This window comes from Triturus cristatus, chromosome 4_2 (assembly GCF_964204655.1).
Source record: "Triturus cristatus chromosome 4_2, aTriCri1.1, whole genome shotgun sequence".
Lineage (NCBI taxonomy): Eukaryota > Metazoa > Chordata > Amphibia > Caudata > Salamandridae > Triturus > Triturus cristatus.
This window is the reverse complement of record NC_140586.1, coordinates 672,459,925-672,484,022: the sequence shown is the minus strand read 5'-3', so window position 1 is coordinate 672,484,022 and position 24,098 is coordinate 672,459,925. Positions and strand designations below refer to the sequence as shown.

At 46.0% G+C, this 24,098-nt stretch overlaps 2 protein-coding genes across 3 annotated transcripts in view; one reads left to right on the top strand and one right to left on the bottom strand.

Annotated features, from left to right (window-relative positions):
* The window catches only part of LOC146834882 (cytochrome P450 2J2-like), a 630,312-nt gene that overhangs the window by 61,204 nt on the left and 545,010 nt on the right, over positions 1-24,098 (bottom strand). The window lies entirely within an intron of this gene.
* Positions 1-24,098, top strand: part of HOOK1 (hook microtubule tethering protein 1) — an 859,473-nt gene that overhangs the window by 804,254 nt on the left and 31,121 nt on the right. The window contains exons 19-20 of the mRNA XM_085602484.1: positions 15,316-15,416; positions 18,091-18,192. Coding sequence (XP_085458610.1) covers positions 15,316-15,416; positions 18,091-18,192 — 203 coding nt within the window. The remainder of the gene's footprint in view (positions 1-15,315; positions 15,417-18,090; positions 18,193-24,098) is intronic.

Below are 24,098 nucleotides of genomic sequence, written 5' to 3'. Positions count from 1 at the left end.
AAGAAAGACTTCACTGTCTTGATCTCAAGAAAGGGGTCAGCTTTTACTTGAACAGGACACATACATACAGGCTGGACGACCAACTCTTTGTGTGACATGGAAAAATGAAAGGCAAGGCAGTCCACAAGAGGACATTGTCAAGATGGATAACCCTGTGTATCAAGATTTCCTAAGCCATGTCACCAAGAACCATCAGTAGGCATTTGTGCTCATTCCACCAGAGTCATGTATTCCACTTCTGCACTGGCAAGAGATGTGCCAGTGGCAGACATTTACAAAGTGGCAACCTGCGCATGCACCCACAACTTTGTAAAGCATGAATGTTTGGACTGTGAACCCAGAAGAGAGGGGTCACTTTGTTCGTTGAGTCCTTCAAGATTTCTTGGTATAACTGACCATGCACCCACCTTCTGGTGGAAGGACTGTTTTGGAAAACTATTCAAAAGGTGGGAATCTGCAGGTAGAAGAATCCATCAGGAGAAAAAGTTACTTTCCTTCAGCAATGCTCTTTCTGGTGGATACCATATCTTTCTGCTGATTCCATGCCTACCCACACACCTTCATGTTGTATGGCCAGTTATACCACATATCTTTTTGAAGTGGCTCCATCATATTACAGAAAACTGCACCTATCTTATTGATGTTGAGTTCATCCATCTGCCTCGAAGGTATTATCAAAAATGGATGTTAACTAACGTCGTCATGCCGCTTTATAGCTCCACTGACACCATAAGGTGTTTCATGCGGTAAAGAAGTGCATCCTGCACCCTTTACCAGTGCGGGAGAGCTATTGAAGAGTGTCCAGATCCAGACTGGTTCCAGCAATATTCAAAAGGTTAGATATCTGCAAGTAGAGTTTACAGGTAAGTAATAATGTCACACAAATACGTTTTTACGCAGTAATGCTTTCCCATTGAGATAGAAACATACTGCATTGAGGTACTTGCAATCATATTTCAGGGGTCCACTTTAGGTAGGCAAAGGGGGGGCACCTAGAAACAGGCTGCAGAAGGAGACATGGGCACAAGTCTGGGAGCTCCCAACAGGGGGCTCAGTTTATGAGGGTCTTGGGAACAAGAGAGCAGAGTCAGTGTTCTAGCGCCTAGATACCCCTGGGTGATTGGCGTGCTTTACACATTTTGTTTTAATTTCATTTTGTGGACCCAGGCCGGGGAGCTTGGGTGCAGAGGGTTTTGGTCGGTTGCTCCTGTGTGTCGTGGGTGCTCACAGTTCTCGGTCAGACCTGCATAGGGGTGCAAAACATGACAGCTGGTCCACTCCGGTGCTGCCCTCTGCAGTGCTTAACATCCCTCATTGGCTGGTCGGTCGTTTAAGGTGCTGGAGTCTGGATTGAACTTCAGACCAGCTACCTAACTCCACCAATTCAAGATGGTGGAATCCTTCTTCCATTGAGCACATCAGGCAGCCCACCTTGGGGGTGGGACTGGCCTGGTAGTGTACTGCACCTCCTTGTATAGCTAATTTCCAGCCTTTCCTGGTGCCAAATGGGCCTCAGGACAGGGGGTGACATCTCCCAGGTGGCAGGGTCTTTGAAGTTCCTGGCCTTGGTATGCAGGTTCACCAGCCATCCTGCTGGAGGAGGTGTGAACACCTTCCTCTGGAGCAGGTACTGTTTCTGGCCTCAGAGAGCGTGGGCTCTCACCTGCAGGGGGTCAGAAACATGCCTGTGGTGCAGGCTCGATGATACCAGTCAGCCAGCACGTTATGATCAAGGTAGGCACTACATCATGTACAAAACCTGGTATATCACCAAGTACAGGGGACATCAATGGGGAGCACATTCGCCCCTAGTCTGGCCTGCCTCTATATGGCCGATTTTGAATCCAAACATATCCTTGTACCACAAACCAATTTGAGACTAACATCCTCTTATATAAGAGATACATAGGTGACATCCTGGTCTTTTGGAAGGGAGACAAGAACAGCTGTGAAGCTTTCACCGATTGGGTCAAAATACTGAACCCCTACCTCAAGTTCACTAGCACAATCTCAGACTCAGACTTCCCCTTGCTTGATCTACTGATTACCCTCAATCAAGGCCGGCTTAAAACAAGAGCATACAAAAAAAAGCATGGACTGCAACAGCCTCCTCTGGTTCGAGAAACACCACCCTGAGGCCCTTCTGGAAAACTTACCATATGGACAGTTCCTACACCTTTGACTCAACTGCAGTGACCTGACTGATTATAACATCCAAGAAGGAACTGAGTGGAAATCTCCTTGAGAGAAAGTACCCCTGAAGGTAGTTATACTCGCAGAAAAGAGGGCAAGCAACAATAACAGAGGCTCTTTTGGAAAACAATACACACACAAAGGAGGAAGTTATGACATGTGTTACCTCCTTTACACCCCTCTCCAACAATTCAAATCAATCATATTAAAACATTGGAGGATCTTGAGTACAGGTGACCTAACCTTAGAACACCCTTGCTTTGCATTCTGAAGAACATCTAATCTGAGAGATCAGTTGGTACATACAAGACCACTCCTGAACAAACCCAACTCACAAACCTTTCTTTGGAACCTCCCACCAGTTACCAGACACTACCCATGCGGTAGCTGTACTGCTTGCAGCTCCACTGCATATTCTACCACCCTGCAGTTAGGTTCATTTTCTTAGACGCAAAGGCAGCACACCAACTGCAATACTAAGAGCTCCACCTACCTGATTACATGCCCCTTCATGATGCACTATGTAGGGATGACGACAAGATCAGTGAAAATCAGGATAGGAGAACATAGGAGCACCATCAGATGCGGATGGAGTGCAACGAAAATGAGTAACCACTTTAAGGAGGGTAATCACTCCACTAATGCCCTCAAATGTACAGTCCTCGAAGCAACCGTTCCTGGAATGCCACTACCCTCTACAGACGAGAGCAACGATGGGTGTTCTGCCTCCACACCAACAGGAGCGGACTTAATGATGAAATTCCATGGATTTTGAGGTATAGGCATCCTCCATATACCACACTGTGTTGGAGCCCCACCATCTCCAACCCATGTGATGAGATACATGCTCCACACGTACATACACCCCGCCCTACCTGACCTACGTTTTGTGTGAACGATATGCTAACACAACGTAGGGAGCCTCTCATTTTAGACTCCTTAACAGTAGTCACACTTTTCTGGCAACTTTACAAACTCCACAACATTGGCCATGATGTATGAGTGCTTGAAGAGCTCTTAGACACCTTCAGAGACTTAACTACCATTTGTCGCTTGAAGAATACTAATCCTGAGTTTGCCGTTCTGGACTCCCTGACGGTTCTCCAGGGGCACTCCCAAATAATGTCTCATGTTTTTACTATGCAGCATAATTTTTACCATGCAACATAATTCTCATGTTTTTACTATGCAACATAATCCTCAAAGCATTCTTCGTTAGTTTAGGAGTTTATACAACCTGTTCTCACATGTTTTTTCCATACACCAATGTGGGTCCTCAATGGTACTCACAACTGATGCACCACATGCTCCAGTAAATATGACTGCTTATACACCAACAATGCTTTTTATAAAAAGAAAAAAGAAAAACCGATGAACATGGTTCGATTTGGCACTCATGCCTGTTTGTTCTGTCATGGCCGCTTTAACATTGTACCATTACGGCTAACACGTCTATTCAGCCACTCCAATATGGCCGCTAGACATGCGCGGTGTCGATCGTACGGCCGCCCGCGTTCCCGCTACAGCCGCCCACCCACTCTTGCCGCTTTTAAATGAGCAACAGAGCTCCGAGCAGTCCCATTTCCAGGGACGCGGAGACAGAGGGTAGGTGCAGACGACTGGTCCACACCCAAGAAACTATGAGTACCTTTGCCAACCCTGTGGCAGGCCGACACTCTTCTCAGGTCCTTGCAAGTTCCGCATATTCTTAAAAATGTTGCTCAATCCACAGCTAAGCACGTTCGAGCGCGGCACCTCCACACCACCTAATGCGGCTAGTAGCACTCTAGTATCTAGGTAAGCACCACATTACCTCTCATTTATGCATCAATTAAATATTTTAACCTCTGAGAGAACACTTCCATCACTGTATTTTCACAGAGTCACCTGTGTGATATCCACTTATTTTGTATAGTCTGTCACATGCAGACAGAGCACTATCAAGCGTGAGAATGTGCACAGCTACAAGGATGTTTGTCTGTGTTTGTACCTACCCATAATGCCGGCGACAATATTCCCTGTTCTCTAGATGATACTCGCACTTTGAGGCAAGGAAATAAAACAATACAGCTGTATTGTGAACATTAGTGATTTCTGTAAACTACCATGATGGGTACTATATGTGTTATACGTGTTGGTATTGCCTTAGATACATACCGAGCACCGTACCACCATTTTGTCTTAATGAATTGTGTCGCAGTGACAACGTTTCCTGCGGGCATCACTGCCACAGCTTGATTGTGATGTTCCACATTTATGTTTGTCTCTTTCATGCATGTTTTTGGACTTTATGATCCCGGTGCCAGAGAGTTCCCCTGGTCTACTATTTTGGACTTTCCTGGCTGATGACATGCTGTCACACCAGGAATACAGTGACCTTTTCCTTTTTATTTCTCCTTTCCCTCTACAGGTTGGATCTTGAACCATACACACAGTAGGTAGCACGTTAGGGGCACCATATATGTGTGGGGTAATTTATCATTATATGTTTTTTGTCCTGAAGAAGCGCCATTGATCCTCAAGACCACTTAAAAGGCGTGAAACATGTTGGCCAACCACTGAGAGAAAGACCTGAGTGAGGCCTCTTACTCACAACTATCTGGTACTCCCCTTCCCAGTCGTAGCACACTGAGTACCAGGGTTCCTTTCAAACCTCTGTGGTATTATTTGCCTGTTATAGGTTTTTATCTCTTACAGGGCGGCCCTCCCCGATCAGTTTTAATCCACTATCACGTATCACTACTCCACTACACTGATCACCTCACTTGCATTCATCATACAGCATTCTCTCTAAAAAGATTTCCGTCAAAGTGACCCTTCGTGGCACCCATAGGTCATTTCAGAGCCAGCGCGATGAGGAGGACTGCCCTGTAATGAAGCATGACATCCCCTTGGGGGTGTGTGAGTGCAACATGAGACAGTCTTGTTGACTGTCCCCCAGACCTCTGTCTAATCATATACAACCTGTTTAGAGACCTCTTTCTTCCTTTCACGGGAACAGAAGCCCCATTGTTGAGACTTTGACTTGCATACAGTACCTGCAGTGTACTTTGGCATTGCACACAGGCAGTGTGCAACACTGTGTTTTCAGAAGGGCTTGCACCCTTTAAGCATGTAATGTTTGTCGGGGTATCTTTGGGTGGCATGGTGCAGCAGCTCATAGGGACCCTCTTTACTACACATCTCTGAGTACCATTTACCAGGTACTTACAATGGTGCTAAAGTCCTTGGCAATTAGCTCACAAGTAGACATTCCGTTTTTAAGGGAAATAACACTGGCATGGAGCCTGGTTAGCAGGCTTCTGTGCACTGTCAGAGTTGAAAAACTCGCATCTAGCAGCTCAAATGGCAAAAAGCGGGGGATATCTGCAAAGAGGTCCAGCTTCCTAAAGTACCTTTAGATGGCTGATGGCATAATACCTGCTGCAGTCCATAGGGACCCTCTTTGTTACCCATGCTCTGTGTACCATATGTACCATTTACCATTGACTTACAAGGGTGCTAACGTCCTCGCCAATTGGGGTACTTTTGAGCATGTTTTAGGGAAGAGCACTGACACTGAAGCCTGGTTAGCAGGGTCCCAGTGCACTACCAATCAACAGCATCAGTACTAGTGAGCAACAGGGTGGGGAGTGACCGCGTCAAAAAGTGACACTTTCCTACATACATACGTCATCCAGAATCTTGTCATGGTTTTCATGATAAGGAGCAAAAACAAAAAAAATCACCCTGAAAGATGGAGAAACCCTGTATTCCTTTTAACATGTGACATATGATTCCTTGAAACGCTAAGACCGCAAATACCAAACCGCATTCAACAGTATAGATTGGGGCCAACAGGTGGTACAGATGCCGTGAGATGTCTGGAATCAGGATCACGTCATAGTGATATGCTGAGGTGAGAGCCAGTGTTAAAAACAACTCACCTTCCTCTAGGCTTGCCACATTTCTGTGATATTAATTAGGGGGTATAAACCTACCCAGATTTCTTTGCTGAGCCAACACAGATCAACACAGACCCTCAGATCTCCATTTTGTTTGTGAGCAACCACCAGGAGTGACAACCACAAAGAGTAATCTACTGGTTCAATAATCCCTTTGCTACACAAACATTCAATTCAGCTACTAGATCTTTACAGATCATAAAAGGCACACTTCTAATTTTGTATTTAACCTGTTGAGTACCCCCTTTGGCCTTAATCTTATGAGTGTAGTGCCTAATCCTACCTACATTTCTTGAAAATACATGAGGTGTTCATGATATTTATAGGAAACTGACTCTTTATATACTATACCAAAAAGATGTATTGTGTTCAAAGAGTCCAGTGGAGCCCCAGAGGCTTTACAGAGGCTAAAATAGATAATATTAATGCTTTGACTTGTGGTAGTGTGCTCCAGCAGTTAGGCTTATCAGAGGGCAGTGTTAAACATTTATCGTACACACAGTGCCGATAAATGAGACACACACTCAATGAATAAATCTGAGACCAATTTATAAAAATTATACTTTTGCAGAACTGCAGAACTTCTTCATAGGTTACTATGTTTTACAACAGAAATGTTTGTCAGACTAAAAAATTGGACACACTGTGATTTTCAGACTTTGCACTGTTAACCTATGGGAGGAAGAAAACATTCACCATACATAGGGATAACATTGGCTTACAAGACCAGTATACGGAGGTTAAGGTCAGTATTGGACAAGGTTCAGTTCAGCACCAACAGTGTACCACCAACGGCTCAGGGGCGGCCGGGTGCAGGGTGCAAGTTCAAGGTCGGGCACCCAATGTAAATCAATGGGGATTTGGGGCAATCGGACATAGGCTTCTTATAGGTAAGTAGGTTTAGGGGGCCAGTCACCAGGGGTTTAGGCAAGCACAGTGCCGGGCCCTAAGCATCACCACACTACACCATGAGCAGCACAAGGGGGCCCAGGTGCAGGGTACCAACAGAGCGTCGGATACCCCAGGCAGTGGCAAACTGGCAAATTGAAAAAGTGCTGGAGGCTCAGGACAGGAGTCTGATCAAAGGAAGACAACAGCTCCAGAGGTAAGTTGAGATGCTCGGGACGTAGAGACAGCTTTGGTCTTCTTCACCAAGGCCCAGAGCGGACGGGTACAGGGGTGTATTTAGGAGTCGGAAACGGCTTAGGTCGCTGTTAGGGGGTTGTGTCTGTGCAGAGGCTGCAGGTGACGTCATGGACTCCAGGAGAGGTCAGCTCATGATGAACTCGGGCTCTGGAGCGCTAAAGAACTTCCCTGGAACCGGTGGGCCACTTGGACTCTGGCCGGAGACGTTGGGTGATGAGGTGGAACCAGGGCAGGCTTCATGTTCTTCAGGTTACAGAGTCTTTACTTTAAAGTTGTTTTTTTTGTGAACAGGTCCGCTGTTTTTGGGAGATCTTGGTCTTTGTCAAAGACAGGCAGTCCTCACAAGCTTTTGGAGGTCGCTGGGCTGCAGGACGGGTAGTCTTTTCTTGCAGGATTGTCTAGAGCTGCAGACAGGCCGGTATGGCTTGGGCCAAGTCAGTTGGTTTCTGCAGTCTTCTCTGCTGGTGCACCTCTGTGGTGTCCGGCTCTTCTTAGGTCATCAGGAATCAAAGTTCAGGGTCTGGGGAAGCCACATAAATACAAGATTTAGGGGCGTTACAAGGGAGTGACCAGTAGTGGCCAATGGGCCCCATACCTGGGGTATCTAAACCCTCTATCATGCTCACCTCCTGTAGGAGGGGTGCATAGACCAGCCCATCTTCAAGATGGTGGACACTGAATAGTGTAGTTTTCCTCAACTCCAGCACCTCAGGGAGTCGAGTTGGCAGAGGAGGGCACACCTCCTATTCTCTCTAAGTTTTCTCACCTGTCCTCTCTCCAAAAAAGGGGTTAAGGACAGGAAGGGGGTCTATTCCATCTAACAGGAGAGACTGGGGTCGCAATACAATGTGGGCAAGGCCTTTGAAGGCCTTTGAAGATCCCCGCCACAAATGACTCTACCTGACGAGGGAAAGGTGTGAACACCTCCACTCAGGAAAGGCATTATGCTCGATCTCAGTGTGCGCAGGCGCTCACCCCATGAGGTCAGAACACTGTCTTGTGGTAGCACGCTGGATTAGACCAGTCGCTGACCACACTAAGGATTGATAGGTTTCAGGGGATCCCTCTAAGGGGCCCTCTGTATGCAATGTTTAATAAATTTGACACTGGAATCAGTGCAGGTTTTCCATGCTGAGATGTTTGGTACCAAATATCCCATATTTCAGTGAAGCCATCATGGAGCTGGGGAACTTGTAATGATGAGTGTCCAGCCCATGTACTTTCTATGGCTTCCCTGGGCACTTATAATATCCGGGAATTGGCATGGATGTTGAAGGGGCGTATCTTCTCATGCAGATACCCCCTGACAGGGGATATAGTGCACCCTGCCTTCTGGTTAAGGTCTGCTAGAGGGGTGTCTTACCTATAATCCGTGCATTGTCTGTGGACATGGTACACAGGGATGTGTACCATGTCAGCTCTTCAGTTTTGTCTGCGCCAAGACATTCAGTTCACTGTGGCATTGTGCAAGTGCTTGATGAGGGGCCTCTTAGGGTTGCACAATTTATGCTGACCCTCTTTAACCACCAGGCCCTTGGTACCAGGGGTACCCTTTTCTAAGAACTTATAGGTGAATTAAAGGGGTGCCAATTCTGGAAACAAAGGAACAGTTTTAGGGAAGGAGATCTGGCACAGGGGACTTGGGACCCTGTGCACTTCTAGTCAAAATTACATAATTTTTCCCGGCCAGAAAGTGGGGCTAACCTTGTCCAAAAGAGGCACTTTCCTACACGACACCGCCCCTCCCCAAATGAAAGAGGATGAGACTAATATTCACCTAGACAGTCTTCATCATCTAACTGGAAGAACCTTGAAAGGTCATCTGCATTGGCATGGGCAGTCCCAGGTCTGTGTACCTCTTCAAAGTCCATTCCCTGCATAAGCCATCTGAGAGGCCTGTGGTAGGTTTGAAAAAGGAAGTGAGAGCCAAACAGGTATGGCCTCAAGTTCTTTAGGGACCAAACCACAGCCACGGCTTCCCTGTCAATGGCACTCCAACTCTGTTCCCTGAGAGTAGCCTTCTACTGATAAAAGCCATTGGCTGGCCTTGACCGTGGTCATTTATTTGGGATATCACCCCACCTATCCTATGTTTAGAGGCATGAGTATGCACAGTGCATTGCTTGGCATACTCCAGAGTTTTCAGAACAGGTGCAAAGCACATTGCTTCCTTCAGAGTGTCAAAAGCCTTTTGACAACTCATGTCAAGTTAACCTTTTTGGACATTCTTTTGGAGGTTAGTTCTGTCAGGGGTACCACAATGGTGCCATAATCCCTTACAAACCTCCTATAGTACCCAGTCAAGCCAAAGAAGGCCCTGACCTGATTCTGGGCAGTTGGAGCCACCCAGTCCAGAATGGTCTGGATCTTGGTTTGTAGCAGCCTCCAAACCCTCCCAGTCTGATGTTTCAGGCCCATCAACGGCCAGTGGGTGGCAGGATTTGCCATCACCTCTCCCACTGGCAATCCAGCACGTCAGACAGGTGAGTTTTGCAAATAGTCAGAATAGGGTTACTCCCTCCCCTTCGAGACTACTCCTCCCTCCATGCCACCGTCTTTCAACCGCATGTCGGAGAATCATCAGGAAGTCTCAGCTCTCTTGGCCAAGGGAGCTAGTGAGAGGGTCCCTGTGCCAGGAGTAGGCCTTAGTTTCTATCCCGTCTACATTCTGGTGACCAAGAAGGACGAAGGCCAGCGTCCTATCCTAGACCTCAGGGCCCTCAACCGCTTCCTCTGGGAGGAGAAGTTCAAAATGCTCGCGTTAGCTCAGGTCTTATCTGCCCTTGACCCTGGAGACTGGGTGGTGGCACTGGACTTGCAGGACGCCTATTTCCATATTCCCGTCCTGCCAGCCCAAAGACGCTATCTACGGTTCACAGTAGGTCACGAGTATTTTCAGTTCACCGTGCTCCCCTTTGGCTTTACCAGTGCCTCTCGGCTGTTTACAAAAGTGAAGGCTGTGGTCGCAGCTCATTTGCGCAGATCAGGGGTTCCAGTCTTCCCCTATCATGATGACTGGCTGTTGAAGGTGGGCTCGCTCTTGGCTTTCGACGCCCACCTCAAGACTACGGTGTACCTCCTGCACTCGCTGGGGTTCACTATCAACATGCCGAAGTCACACCTGACTCCCTCTCAGACACTTCCTTTCATTGGAGCTGTTCTGGACACAGTGCAGTTTCGGGCCTATCCTCCCGAGCAGCGAGGCTGGGATATTCGGGCTATGATACCGATGTTTCAGCCTCTTTCTCGGATTTCGGTGAGACTGACCCTGAGGCTGATGGGCCTCATGGCCTCCTGCATCCTGCTGGTGGACTATGCCATATGGCATATGCGGGCTCTGCAGTGGGACCTGAAGTTCACAGTGGGGCAGCATTAGGGGAATCTTTCCGACTGCATCCAGATTTCGGAAGGAACTGCACAACAACTGCAGTGGTGGTTAACGAACTTAGCTTAAGTCAGAGGAAGATCCCTCTCCCTTCCCCAACCATACCTAATAGTGGTGACAGATGTGTCACTAGTGGGATGGGGCTGTCACCTGGGAGAGGCGGAGATCAGAGGTGTCTGTTCTCTGGCGGAGTCCAGGCTCCATATCTACCTGTTGGAGCTCTGGGCGATCCACATGGCACTGAATGCATTCCTTCCCTCTCTCAAAGGGAAAGTGGTGCAGGTGTTCACAGACAACACCACTGCCATTGTGGGGTCGTGGACCCTATGTCAAGAGGCTCTTCGCCTCTGGACATGGCTGGAACATCAGGGCATGACCCTGGTGGGTCAACACCTGGCAGGTTCTCTTAACACAAGGGCGGCTGAACTCAGCAATCGGTGCCTGGTAGAACACGAATGGCGAATTCACTCAGAGGTGGTGCAAGGTCTCTTTCAGCCGTGGGGAGAGCCTTGTTAGATCTGTTCGCCACGGAAGAGAACGTGCAACGTCAGCAGTTCTGCGCTTTGAAGTTTTCAAGGCGGCCCTCACTTGGTGGTGCTTTTGGTCACAAGTGGAGTTGCAGCCTCCTGTATGCCTTTCCTCCTGTCCCACTTCTGCCCAGAGTGCTGAAGAGGATCAAGCGTGACCGGGCCCAAGTTATTCTTGTCTCTGGACTGGGCACGAAGAGTCTGGTACCCCGAGCTCCTGAGCATGGCCATCAATCCTCGAATCAGACTGCCACTTCGGGAGGATCTTCTGTCACAACAGGGGACGGTTCTGCACCCGAACCTGTCCAGCCTCCACCTCCTTGCATGGAGATTGAGGGGCGACATTTAACAGCTTTTGACCTTTCACGCGCCAGGCGTCCCTCCACTAAACCGTTATACGCATGTAGATGGGACAAATTTGTGGCATGGTGCACAGCAAATCCTGTGGATCCCCTTTCTGCCCCTCTTTTAGAGGTTCTCTTGTATATACGTTCTTTGGCCCAGCAGGGCTCTCCTCTGGGCACTCTTAAAGGCTATCTTGCATCTACCTCTGCTTTCCTTCGGCTCCCAGATCAGCCCTCCTTATTCAAATCTCCTATTGTAAATAGATTATTTAAGGACATTACTCATCTCTTTCCTCCATCTCCTTTCATAATGCCCAAGTGAGACTTGAATCTTGTTTTGGCCTATGTTATGTGTGCTCCCTTCTAGCCCCTTCAAAATTGTCCTCAGGCTCCTCACTCTGAAAACTACCTTCCTTGTTGCCATCACCTCTGCTCGCAGGGTGAGTGAGCTTCAGGCTCTATCTTCCAAGCCCGCTTTCCCGAGAAAGTGGTGCTTAGGACGAGGCTCTCGTTCCTTCCTAAAGTGGTTACACCATTTCACATAGAACAAACAATCACTTTGCCCACCTTTTTTTCACCTCTGCATCATTCCAGGAAGGAGGAGAGATTCCACCGTCTGGGCCCTAAACGTGGCCTGTCCTTCTACCTTGACCACACAAAGGATTTCCGGGTGGATGATCAACTCTTTGTTGGCTATGCAGGTGCCAAGAGAGGTGGGGTGGTTCAAAAGCGTACCATCTCTCGATGGGTTGTCCTTCCACTAGGGCTATGGCAGCAACCACTGCATTGGCACGTGGAGTTCCACTTCTTGACATCTGCCAGGCAGCCACTTAGGCTTCTTTGCACATGTTCACCATACATTACTGCCTGGACAGCCAAGTCCGGAGCAACAGCAGTTTTGCTTGTTAGGTCCCCCAGGACTTTTCGGTGTGAAATTAGTTTGCAGACCCACCACCAGGGATGGTATTGCAGGGGTATCTATTCTGAGGTAAGAAATCTACAACTAACTGTCTCTTTCAGATGAATAAGTTACTTACTTTCGGTAACGAAGTATCTGTAAGGGACATAGGTTAGTTGTAGATGCCTTGCCACCCCACCCATCCTCCCCGCTCTGTGAACTGACTTCCAGGGATCTGGACTCCCTTACAGAGCCCTAATTGTGGAGCACTAGTGGTCAGCGTCTTTCATGGCTCTGCGCGTCTGGCATGGAAAGTCGTGTCAGAACTGACGTCAACGCACAGGAGTGGCGTCTAAGTAGGCACCACAACGACATCCCGGCAACCATGACGACAGACGCGGAGTCAACCGACGCTGCCTACCGATACGCAGGGATACTGCTAATCGGACGCCTGGGGGTAATTCTAAGGTTTGGAATCTACAAATAACCTATGTCTCTTACAGATACATCTTTACCAAAGGTAAGTAACTTGTTCTTATAGACCAGTTAGCAGGTTCCTCATTAGATTGCAGTATTGTACCACTATAAGGTCTTGTGTCGTTCCTCATCTCTGCCTGAAGGATGGAGACAAAAGTTCACAAGAACTGTTGTTAAGATACTGGCCCGAGCGATATATGGCTCCAGGGATGTCAACACAACTCCACTTTCAGCATTGAGATGCAGCCATTGCCTCCCAAAGGAACAGGAGAGCTGTCAGAAGTTTTCAAAACCATTCTAGTTCTTGTGATATTCAAGAAGTGAGAAATCTGCTTGTTGCTAGACTATCCACTGGAAAGATCATTACCAAAGGTAAATAGCTTTTTAATTCTGCTCAAATCATCTCTATTCCTTCTAACATAACACGTGATATATTTTTCTAGGAAGTAATGCTGATTAGAAGAACAGTTGCAGGTTGTTGATGATGTCATTGCAAAGTTTGAATTTCCATTGACATTACCGATCTGTATACTCATGTTGTACTCATGTTGCCCTTTGCATAAACCTGGTTTTCTGGTGGTATTTCATTGTCCCATGGTTTCACATCAGTATTTGTCTCAATTGAAGTTGCATGTAGAGGAGGCAGACGTCTTTTGGCTTACTGTTATGATCATCATGGTTCATAGCATTCACTTTTAGGAGCGTTTGAGTGGGGGGGTTAGTGTTGATTTTTTACTATCTGTGAGGATGCATATAAGCTTGTGGCTTAGTTGGTGATTATAGCAAAAAGAACAGATGATGGATGGAATGCTAAACAATGCAAACATTCACACTCAGTCAACGGATCTGGATTTAATCCATTGTTTTGTTCTGCCCACCACGCCATCAGTTTTGACCCACCCATGTGAAAATCAGTCTTGACCCTGCTCCTCATGGGAACAGTCCAGCTGGACTGCCAAGCCAGGTCCTCCCTGGACCAGAAATAAGCACCCGGGACTGGTTTCGGGGTATCATCCCTCATCAGCCAGGCTAGCTTTAATCCAGTGAGCACGGGACCCACGTCTGGGCATACCCTCCCCACTTAGGGCGACAAAAGCAAAAAGAACATCTGATGGATGGAATGCTTGTTTCGGTCCAGGGAGGACCTGGGTTGACAGTTCGGGCTAGACTGTCTTCATGAGTGATTTGCATATGGCTGGGTCCAAACTGGGGTAACATAGTGAGCAAAAGAACAATTGGTTAAACCCAGATCTCTTGACTGTGGTTGAGTGGTTGAACAGTTGCAGCACTCCGTCCATCATCTTTTTGTGTTTGCTAGTTGGTGATGATAGCAGTGTTACAGAGGTATCCTACTCCATTAATTTTTATGGTCCTTTGTTTGCAATTTCGTTGCTGCCTTTTATTGCTTTTTTGTGTTGTTTGGTAATGCAAAACACTTTTAATTGCCTGTTTCTATACCGGTGTTCCCTTTATCATTGTGAGCCTCTTTGTGGTTTTTTGTTATGGGGTATTTGAGTGGACCGTTAAAAACATGCTTTTCCTGCAATTTAGGTTTCTAAGGTCTCGCCTAGCGATAGCTTTTAGCTGGCTACGATTTCTAGAGGGCTTAAAGTGGACTTTTTTTTCTTCTTGTGTTTGTCCCTCCCATAACAAAGCCTTTTGATTGTATGACATGTATATTTCCAGTGTTCACATTCAGTGAACAGCTTTTTCTTTTAGTTTTTAGCATTGCTTATGATTGCATCCCAGCCTCCATCTTCTTTCCGTAGCTTCCCTCACACCTTTCGGTGAGTTTTGTTTTTGTATAATTTTCCAACCTCTGTTCCAAAGCACCTCCCTTGATCTCCTCTGCCTTACTTATCCCTATTTCCTCCACCTGCTCCTTTGTTGAACCCTTCATGCCCTTCCCCATTGCAGTCATTTTTTTGTTGCATGCCAATCAGTTTTAATTATCAGCCGAGACGATGCTTTCTTTAAAAGTGTTTTTTTCTTATTTCATTCATTTTTCTCAAAATCGCTCCAAAACAGGCACCTGCGACCTGGGAGGAAACAATGGCGGCCGTGTCATGCTTTATGCCTGCGCATGCATGATGTCACATGCTTTATGCCTGCGCATGCATGATGACACATGCTTGCATACATGCATATACATCAGTTCGTTTTTTGTTTTGGCCAGTTCTGTTCAGCAACACCAAAGAAGCATGCTTTTGTCTTTTTGCCACTGCAGAACAGCATTGCACAAAAAGCATTGATAAAGCCAGTAGGTATGAATTGGCAAAGCCAGTGCTTCAAGGGTAAGATGCTCTGGGCATCCTATTTACTGTAGAGCAAGTCTTTGTAAATTGGGAATTTTTTTGTGAACCACTCTGTTTTGTTAAATGCATATTTTGTATACATATAGCTTCAAGAATTGAAGAACTTGAGACGGCGTTGAGAAAAAAAGACGAAGATATGAAAGCGATGGAGGAAAGGTATAAGTTGTACCTTGAAAAGGCAAGAAATGTAAGTCGAATAGTGGAAGAAAAAAAATGAAATCTGTTGCTAAAATAGAATTTATATGTTTTCATCCAACAAATGTAGCTCACATTTTGTAAAATATATTGTTGCCTCTTGAAAGCATTTCAGTAATTTATTTTATTTTTGTATAAGCACTAATAAGGATTAATGTGTTTGGTATAGGCCATCTGAATACTAAAGGCTCCATTAGGAATACCTTGCAAAGTGTAAACCCAGGAACAAGCAGTACTCCAGGAATCATTTAGGAAATGTTCACCCTATACAAATATGGGTTAAAAGTAGCTACATTTTGAAGAAGGAACAGTCACATAATCTTTTTACATTATTCTATTGCATTCATACCTAGTAGCAAATAAATATTCTACCCTAAAATATTTTGTAAACAATGTTGAATATTTGTCAAAAACTCCCTTAGGAATTAGCATAATTTATTTCGGCGATATCAGTAGCACCATTTTTGTGTAACCAGTTTTATACATAGCACACAACAATAGTTTCATACAAATTGCTCTTAGTCCTGGGTTTCTGCACTCAAAGGTTTTGTCCAGGATCTAACAGATGGCTGTTGTGCAAACAAGTGCAGTGATGGGGAATGCTGTGTTTAAAAATGTCTGCAAAGATTATTATTGCACATGATTTGTAATCAATCTTTTAAAAATAGTGACCTGATAAAATACGCAACCAGAATTTCCTCAAACAGGTTTTCTGCCTAATTCTCACATTGCATTTGAAAAGAAACTCTATATGTTACAGAGTATATATTTTGGTTCAAAACTGCTCCAGAACAAAGTCCCATTCATTCGAGGGAATATCATTATTCCATCGAATGAAAGGGTGATCAGAAGATATGTAGAAGACAGGGTGGTTGATAGTGGTTAGCTAGTAGTGTTTTCTTGGTCGTAAATAATGACATTGGTGTCTGCACAGGGTGCCGTCATGCCGAGGCATGTGTTCTGACAGAATTCTTTGAACAAGTTAGTGCGACCATCACACTTTATGCCACTCTGGTGCCATGTGTAGGTGGAATTTCATGATTGTTCTTCACAGAACTAACTTAAGACAAAATCCTAAACTTACTACCATTTTCGTATTCACAGAAGGCACTTACTCATTTTGGTATTCATAGAAGACACTTACTCGCTTAGGTATTCACAGAATTTAGATGTCCTAACTTTAGGACTCCTAAATGCCTTCTGTGAATACCGAAAGTCTTAAAATTTGGATCTTTCTCAGTTTAGGAGTCCTAAAGTTAGGACTCCTAAATTTACTACTACTAAACTGAGAAAAATCCTACATTTAAGGCTTTCGGTATTCACAGAAGGCATTTAGGAGTGCTAAAGTTAGGAGTCCTAACTTTACTACTACTAAATTGAGAAAAATCCTAATTTTAAGACTTTCGGTATTCACAGAAGGCATTTAGGAGTCCTAAAGTTAGGAGTCCTAACTATACTACAACTAAACTGAGAACAATCTTAATTTTAAGGCTTTCAGTATTCACAGAAGGCATTTAGGAGTCCTAAAGTTAGGAGTCCTAACTTTACTACTACTAAATTGAGAAAAATCCTAATTTTAAGACTTTCGGTATTCACAGAAGGCATTTAGGAGTCCTAAAGTTAGGAGTCCTAACTATATTACTACTAAACTGAGAAAAATCCTAATTTTAAGACTTTTGGTATTCACAGAAGGCATTTAGAAGTCCTAAAGTTAGGACTCCTAACTTCTGTGAATACCGAAATGAATAAGTGCCTTCTGTGAATACCGAAATGAGTAAGTGCCTTCTGTGAATACCAAAACGAGTAAGTGCCTTCTGTGAATACCAAAATGGTAGTAAGTTTAGGATTTTGTCTTAAGTTAGTTCTGTGAATCGGGCCCTTTGACATTAATAAAAAATCAAATAAAGTCTTATGGCCTCATTTAGGATTTGGCGAAGTGGGAGCTCAATTTATATCAGTGGCCGATCAACCATGGCTCCCCCATCTTATTTAGAGATGGGGAGCCACCAAGTTTTTAATGTTGGTGCTTCTACTTTTTCTGCTGATAGTCAATCATCCAGTGTGCCACCGTCAGTGTCAGTGTGTTCGATGATCCAGCCTCCTTAGGTTTGGCCTCCCAACAAATATTTTACCTGCCTGAGTCCCCCATGCAAGACCAAAAAAACATTAGCCCTATGCACTGGGACAAAAACTTTCATGTCAGGCCCATTGTTATTTTGTTTTTCAAAAACAAATTTCCACTTTGGGTGTTTGTTTTTAAAATAGAAAAAAGTTGATGGGCTGCTGTTAAATTTTTACCCAAAAAAAGTGCTTCCACTATATTGATGGAAGCATTTGTATCAAAATGATCTCTTATAAACTGACCTCATGTAGTGCTTTGGAAGCAGCAGACAAACAGCTTTTCGCATTTCGTAAAAACCCAGTACCCTTTTTGAGCACAAACGTGCTGTATAAAAATAAAATAAAATTGGAAAAGTCGGAATCTTGTAAGAAGTCAGAAGTATCCGCTTTTCTCCTCCTTCGTGTTCATTTCTGTTTTGAATTCAGATATCAACATAAGTTATTTGTCCAGGATGTGCTAGGACTACATGCATAAGTTGATTTTTACATGTTTTACTATCGAAACTTTTCATTGTAAATTTTATTAGAAGTTATGTTTTTTCCAGGTAATAAAAACCCTCGATCCAAAATTAAATCCAGCGTCGGCGGAGATAATGTTACTGAGAAAGCAACTAACAGATAAAGATAAAAGAATTGAAATATTACAGGTAACATTGCAAACTCTTGAAAGTTGGTTAAGAATGTTAACGATAATGTTATGGAGTGCATGTAGCTGAATTTCTCATATGTATGTAAAAAAATATAGAATGGAGGCTCTTGGAAAATAACTATTCTAATGGATAATTGTTCCCTACAATATTTGTTTGGTGAAACAACAGTTGTACAGGGTTGGTCCATCATGCATTATTAGTTATACCATTCGCATGCCCAGTTGATTGACTGTTATTTCCTGCCATTATCGCTTGCCTGTTACTCCTTACCTGCATTAAGCACCATCCCTTAATAACAAGTTCATTGATTAATTTATCGAAAGAGCTTTTAGGAAGGTCTCCATTTAGCCTCAAATGCTACCTTAATTTTACATATTAAAAGAGGTTACCGTATATGAACCCACTAAACCATCTGAGCCTTTCTTGGACTTGAAATTCCCCTTTGGAAACATATCTCCCAGTCTCTCGATCCCAGCCCTAACAGATGCCACACACAATGCCCCAGGCTGCATAATTAAGTTTCATAACCCTGCTTTCAGGCTGAATTAAAGAGATATACTTAACCACTGGATCCTCTTCTACACTTATAGCCTGCAATCCCCTAACCTCATCCAAGATACTCTCCGTGTGTCTTGATATGCCAGGTATATACCAGTTTCCAAAAACTCATATTGAAACCTCACCATTTTTTTAAACAGCAGATTTTATTGGTTTATACAGAAAAGCATCTCCACACTGGCAGAAAAGTACACATAGGATAAGGAAGTAAATATACCCAAAAACATGAACTGAAAACCTGCATCATTGACCCCATCCACCCCCCCCCCCCCCAAACACAGAGCGACAATGTACATTTCTCCCAAATCCAACATTAATCATGTGAAGTAGTCCCCTGCTCATCAGCCCCATACCCCCGGATTTCTGCCTCAAGTGATGGGCATTCTATGTTAATGGGAGCCAGTACAATCTCCCTGTAGTCAGCTGACTTGTTGCCAGATCTTAGGATTCTTCTAGGGACAGCCCCTGGCCTGGTACACCGCAATATCTAGCCCTCTACAGTGGTCCAGTCCTTACTTCAATACTGCTAGAGACGGTGGAGATTCCACCTTTCAGTCCCAGGCTATGCCTCTTTTCGCTAGGGTAGGCCCAGAAACAGGCGCAACCGTTTATATCTTTTCCCCCATGCCGTCCGTTATCTGAAGAAGAATCAATTTTGGGTCCAGGGGGATGTTCTAAGAAATGACCTCTCCTAGGCAGGATGTCACACCAGGCCAAAACCTGTGCAGCGCCATGCAGCTCCACCCAGTATGAAGAAAAGGACCCTCCTCGGTTCTGCCTTAGAGGCCAATCACTCCCATACGCCACAAACGATGGCATGTGTAATAGGCTCTATGAAGGTATTTGAGCTGTATCAACTAAAGATGGGCCAAAGGCGCTGCCTCACGTGGCGCCCCCAATGCCTCTGTCCAGTCATCATTGTCTAGCGCTCCAATATCTGCCTCCCTTGCCGCCCTGAGGCTGGGTAGTGTGTTAGAGCTATTCGTGACTAGTGTCTGGTAAACTTTTACGATTTTATGAGGACCTAAGTCCCCCAGGAGGAGCTTACCCTCCAGTGGGCTAAATTCTGGGAGGTCTCGAAGGTAGGGAGTAAGGGCATGGCAGAGCTGCAGATACTGGTGGAATTGGTTTCGTTGCAGTTGGTAATCAGTTTGTAGCTCTTGAAACGATTTCAATACAGTACTCCACATCACATCACCCAGGGTGGAGATCCCAATCATGTCCCCCTTCTGAAAACCCTGCAGTTGAGCCACTTGCTGCAGCATGCCACCATTGTTCAAGAAAAATCCCTAGGCAATCAATTATTTATCTAATGTGTGAAAACATCATTATAATATACTAAGAGAGAACTCCATGTCCAACAAATTTCATTGAAAAAATCCTTTTATTCGTACAAACTGACTTTAAAACCAAAATTTGTTCTGTTTTTTTCTTTTTCGGATAAACATATTCAGTATTAACACATCACGTTAAAAACGACAAATTTAACGAAATGATTATTAATACAATACATAAAATTACAGGCAACACTATCTACCTTATAGATGTGGTCCATACATCTAATCCTGTTCAGTATTATCAATGGGTTAGGCGAAAACACATATGTCCAGACAATACTCAGTTAATAAATGCAAATGGAAAAAAAAGAAAAAAAAAAGGACAATATAATATGGTGGCTTTAATGCAATGATGCATCTTCATACAATCTACGCACATTTCGGCGAACAAAGCGCCTTCATCAGGAAAGCCACATTTGATAATAAACCAAACCTGACAAGAGTAATCAAATGATACGTCTAAAGACTGAAATGCTATCAGGAAACTTTACACTATTGAAGATAGCTCATTAGGTGATCCAGATATGGTCCAAGCAGGAGCCCATGATGCTAAAGTATGTGAAGAAGGATGAAAACGACGTCTTGTGAAAGTCTAAATCAGAAAAAAGGGAGATGCCAGCTTGAAAAAAGATGTCCTGCTTTAAAATATCCAACCAAACCATATATGCATGGATGAAGAGCTGATATTAGCAAACAGCCACTTAAAATATGGCAGTTGATAAATGCAAAATTCAACAATGTCTGGCGTCTTCAAAGGATCATCCAAAAGACACAGTAGTGTCCACTCAGTTAGCTTCCCCCACCAACCCATCTGTCGCAGAGATCCCCTTCACACTTTAAAAACCACCTGCATAGCCGGCGGAAGAGAGTGCACTCCACCCTCCCCGGTGTATAGAGGTGTATAGAGAATCCAGTATGAGGGTGTCCCCCATCGACTACATCTCAGCTGCTTATGCTGAGTCACTCTGCTGTCCGTACTACCAATCATTTAGGATCAGGAGATGAGACACAAAATACTACGAGTATATGTCGACCACGCGATACCACCACAATACGTGGATTGTAAACAGGTGCTGAGGGCAATGCGGGCAGCATCCTCCAAGAGCAGCGCCCACCGGTTGAAACTATGACCAGGTAATAGCAATGGGGTAATTTTGCAACTGATATAACAAGCGGGGCAGGGAGACCATCTTAAAGATTACTGACCTGTCCATCAGTGACAATGGCAGGAGCGACCAAACCCTCACCACCTCCCTAATTCATGCCAATGCAGCCCCTAAGTTCCAAAATCATGAAACGTAGCATCTGGGGAGATATACACCTCCACATATTTAAACCCCCCCATCCGCCAGAGTCAGCCCTGCGCCCACTCTTTAGTCCCCATAAAGCCATATAAGGGGAATATTATGGATTTTGAGGCGTTCATGTAGAGGTCAGAGGTCTCTCCGAAGAGCTGCATAATCTGCATGATGTGGGGCCTCAAGGTTTCCCAATGGTAAGGAAGAACAGGACATTGTTCATGTAAAGGGCAGCGCAGATAACAGCAATGATAGAGGACTCTTCTTCCTCATCCCTCTACTAATCGAAAACAGGTCAGACGAGGCACCCGCAACTGTCACCGAAAGTTCAGTGTATAAGAGTCAAACCACGGACTCTACATAGTCCCCTACACCGACAACACCCAGCTGATTCTCTCTGTCACCTAGAAACCCACAGTTGCCAAGAACAACTTTCATGATGGGATGAAGGCTGTCACCACCTGGATGAAGAACAGCTGCGTCAAGCTCAACTCAGAAGAGATCGAAGCCCTCATCATGGGCTCCAACCCACTCACCTGGGATGACTCCTGGTGGCCATCAGCACATGGAACCTCCCCCACACCCACAGACCACGTGCAGAACCTCTGCATCATCCTAGACTCCTCACTCCCCATGATCTGCCAGATCAACGCTGTCTCATCATCCTGCTTCCACACACTAAGCCTGCTCCAAAAGATCCTTAAATGGATCCCCACCAAGTCCAGAAAGACGGTCACCCACACACTGGTCAGCAGCAGAATCGACTACAGCAATGCACTCTATGCCAGCATCACCCAGAAACTACTCAAGAAACTTCAGAAAATCCAGAATGCCTCGGCCAGACTCATGCTCAACATCCCCCGCTGCAGTCACATCAACAGTAATCTCAGCTGAGGGGGGGTTGAATGCTTTGTCGATATCTTCCAGTAGCACCGCGATTGCCTCCATCCCTCTAGAAGACCAGCAAGAGCCACGGCATTGTAGACAAGCCTAATATTATGGCGCATGGCCCTTTTGGCCATGAATCCCGTCTGGTCGGGGTGGGCCAGGTCTGGCATGTGCTGCAACAGCCTATTGGCCAAGGTTTTGGCTAGGAGTTTCTAGATTTCTTACCTTATAATTACCCCCAGGCGTCAGACTGGATCCAGAATGTTTTTGTCAGCAGTACCCCTGCGCGTCGGAAGGTGGCGTCGGTCTACTCCGCATCTGTCGTTGGTGGCGTGGTCACCCAGATGACGTTGTGGTAGCTACATAGATGCCGCCCTCACGTGCTGACATCTGTTCTTCCTTTTCCGCGCCAGCAAGCGCAGATCCAGAGAGAGCGGTACCCCCAGTCACTTTTTTACTGACTTTTTTGCGACTTTTGTTGACTTTGTTTTTGAGTCTCAACCAACTCCTGGTGCACGAGCCCGGCTTCAAGGAATGCAGTTCCTGTACCCGACTGATGTCGGTGATGGATCCACACAGTGTGTTCCTCTACTGCCTGGAGCGTGACCATGACCCCAAGTCGTGCTCTGACTGCCAAACCATGTCCTGAAGTCTTTGCGGGAGCGTTCCTGAAAGCTCCTTGAGGCCTGGCAGTCGGCTCCGCGTCGCTCAAGGTCCCGGTCGCGTGGGTGGTCGAGGGACCGATCGCGGAATCATCATCACTCCTCTTCTAAGTCTTCGCACTCGGGGTCAGGTAAGTCGAAGCAAAAGAAGAAGTTGGAAGGGTGCGGGTGGTGTCCCTCCTACGGCTCCACGTGCGGAGCCTTCAGGGTCAACTCAGGCCTTCGCTCCCTTCCAGGGACCGGGAGCGACCCTGGCCCAGCTTTGTTAAATGTTACAAAGCGATGCAGGCCACCTTTGGGCAGCCCAACTCTGCTGGCGCACCTTTGGGCCCCGCGGACTCAGCTGGGGGCCCTAGGCCTTCGACGCCAGCAGCTTCGGGCTTGGCACCGCAGGGCCCCCTTGGATCCAGGCCTGAATCCGGATTGGCGCCGGTCAACCTCGTTACACCTCCACCGGCACCGCAGCCGACGCTGGCTGGACCCCCAGCCAGCGTCAACCGGTGCAGAAACTGCCCCGATGCAGAAACGGAGCCTAACCAGCGTCGACCGATGCCGGATCCGGCGCTGATGGGTACCTTGGTCCCTGTGTTCTACCCTAGCCATTTTCAGCCAGATTGGCAGCCAAAGGTGGGTGAGGAAGACTGGGAGGGATCTGGTGACCCTTTAACAGACCAGTTAGATTACGATCTGGACTGGAGAGAGGAACTGGGGGATGCCAGTGGTCTGGATACCTCCCCAGACCTAGGCATGTTGTCTCCTCTTACTGTGGCTACGGAGGAGGGAGCGTCATACGCAGTGGTGTTGCGTAGGGTGGCCGATGCTCTCCACCTCGAGCTACCTACGGTGGCAGTCAGGACTAACCTCCTGACTGAGGTCCTTTAATCGGCAGCGAGCTCTTCGGAGCCCCTGCTGCCGTTTAATGAAGCCCTCACGGACATCCTTTTGGGCACTTGGTCCAGGCCCAACACAGGAGCTCCTGTGGACAGGATGATTGCCCGTCGCCACTGCCTAGCCCCGGGCGACCTCACTTTCCTCTCCCAACACCCCACCCATGAGAGCTTGGTGGTCAAAGCCTCCACTTCTAAAGGTGACTTCCCTACCGCAAAACCGGATAGGGAATCCAAAAAGTTGGACCAGCTTGGGAAGAACACGTTTTCTTC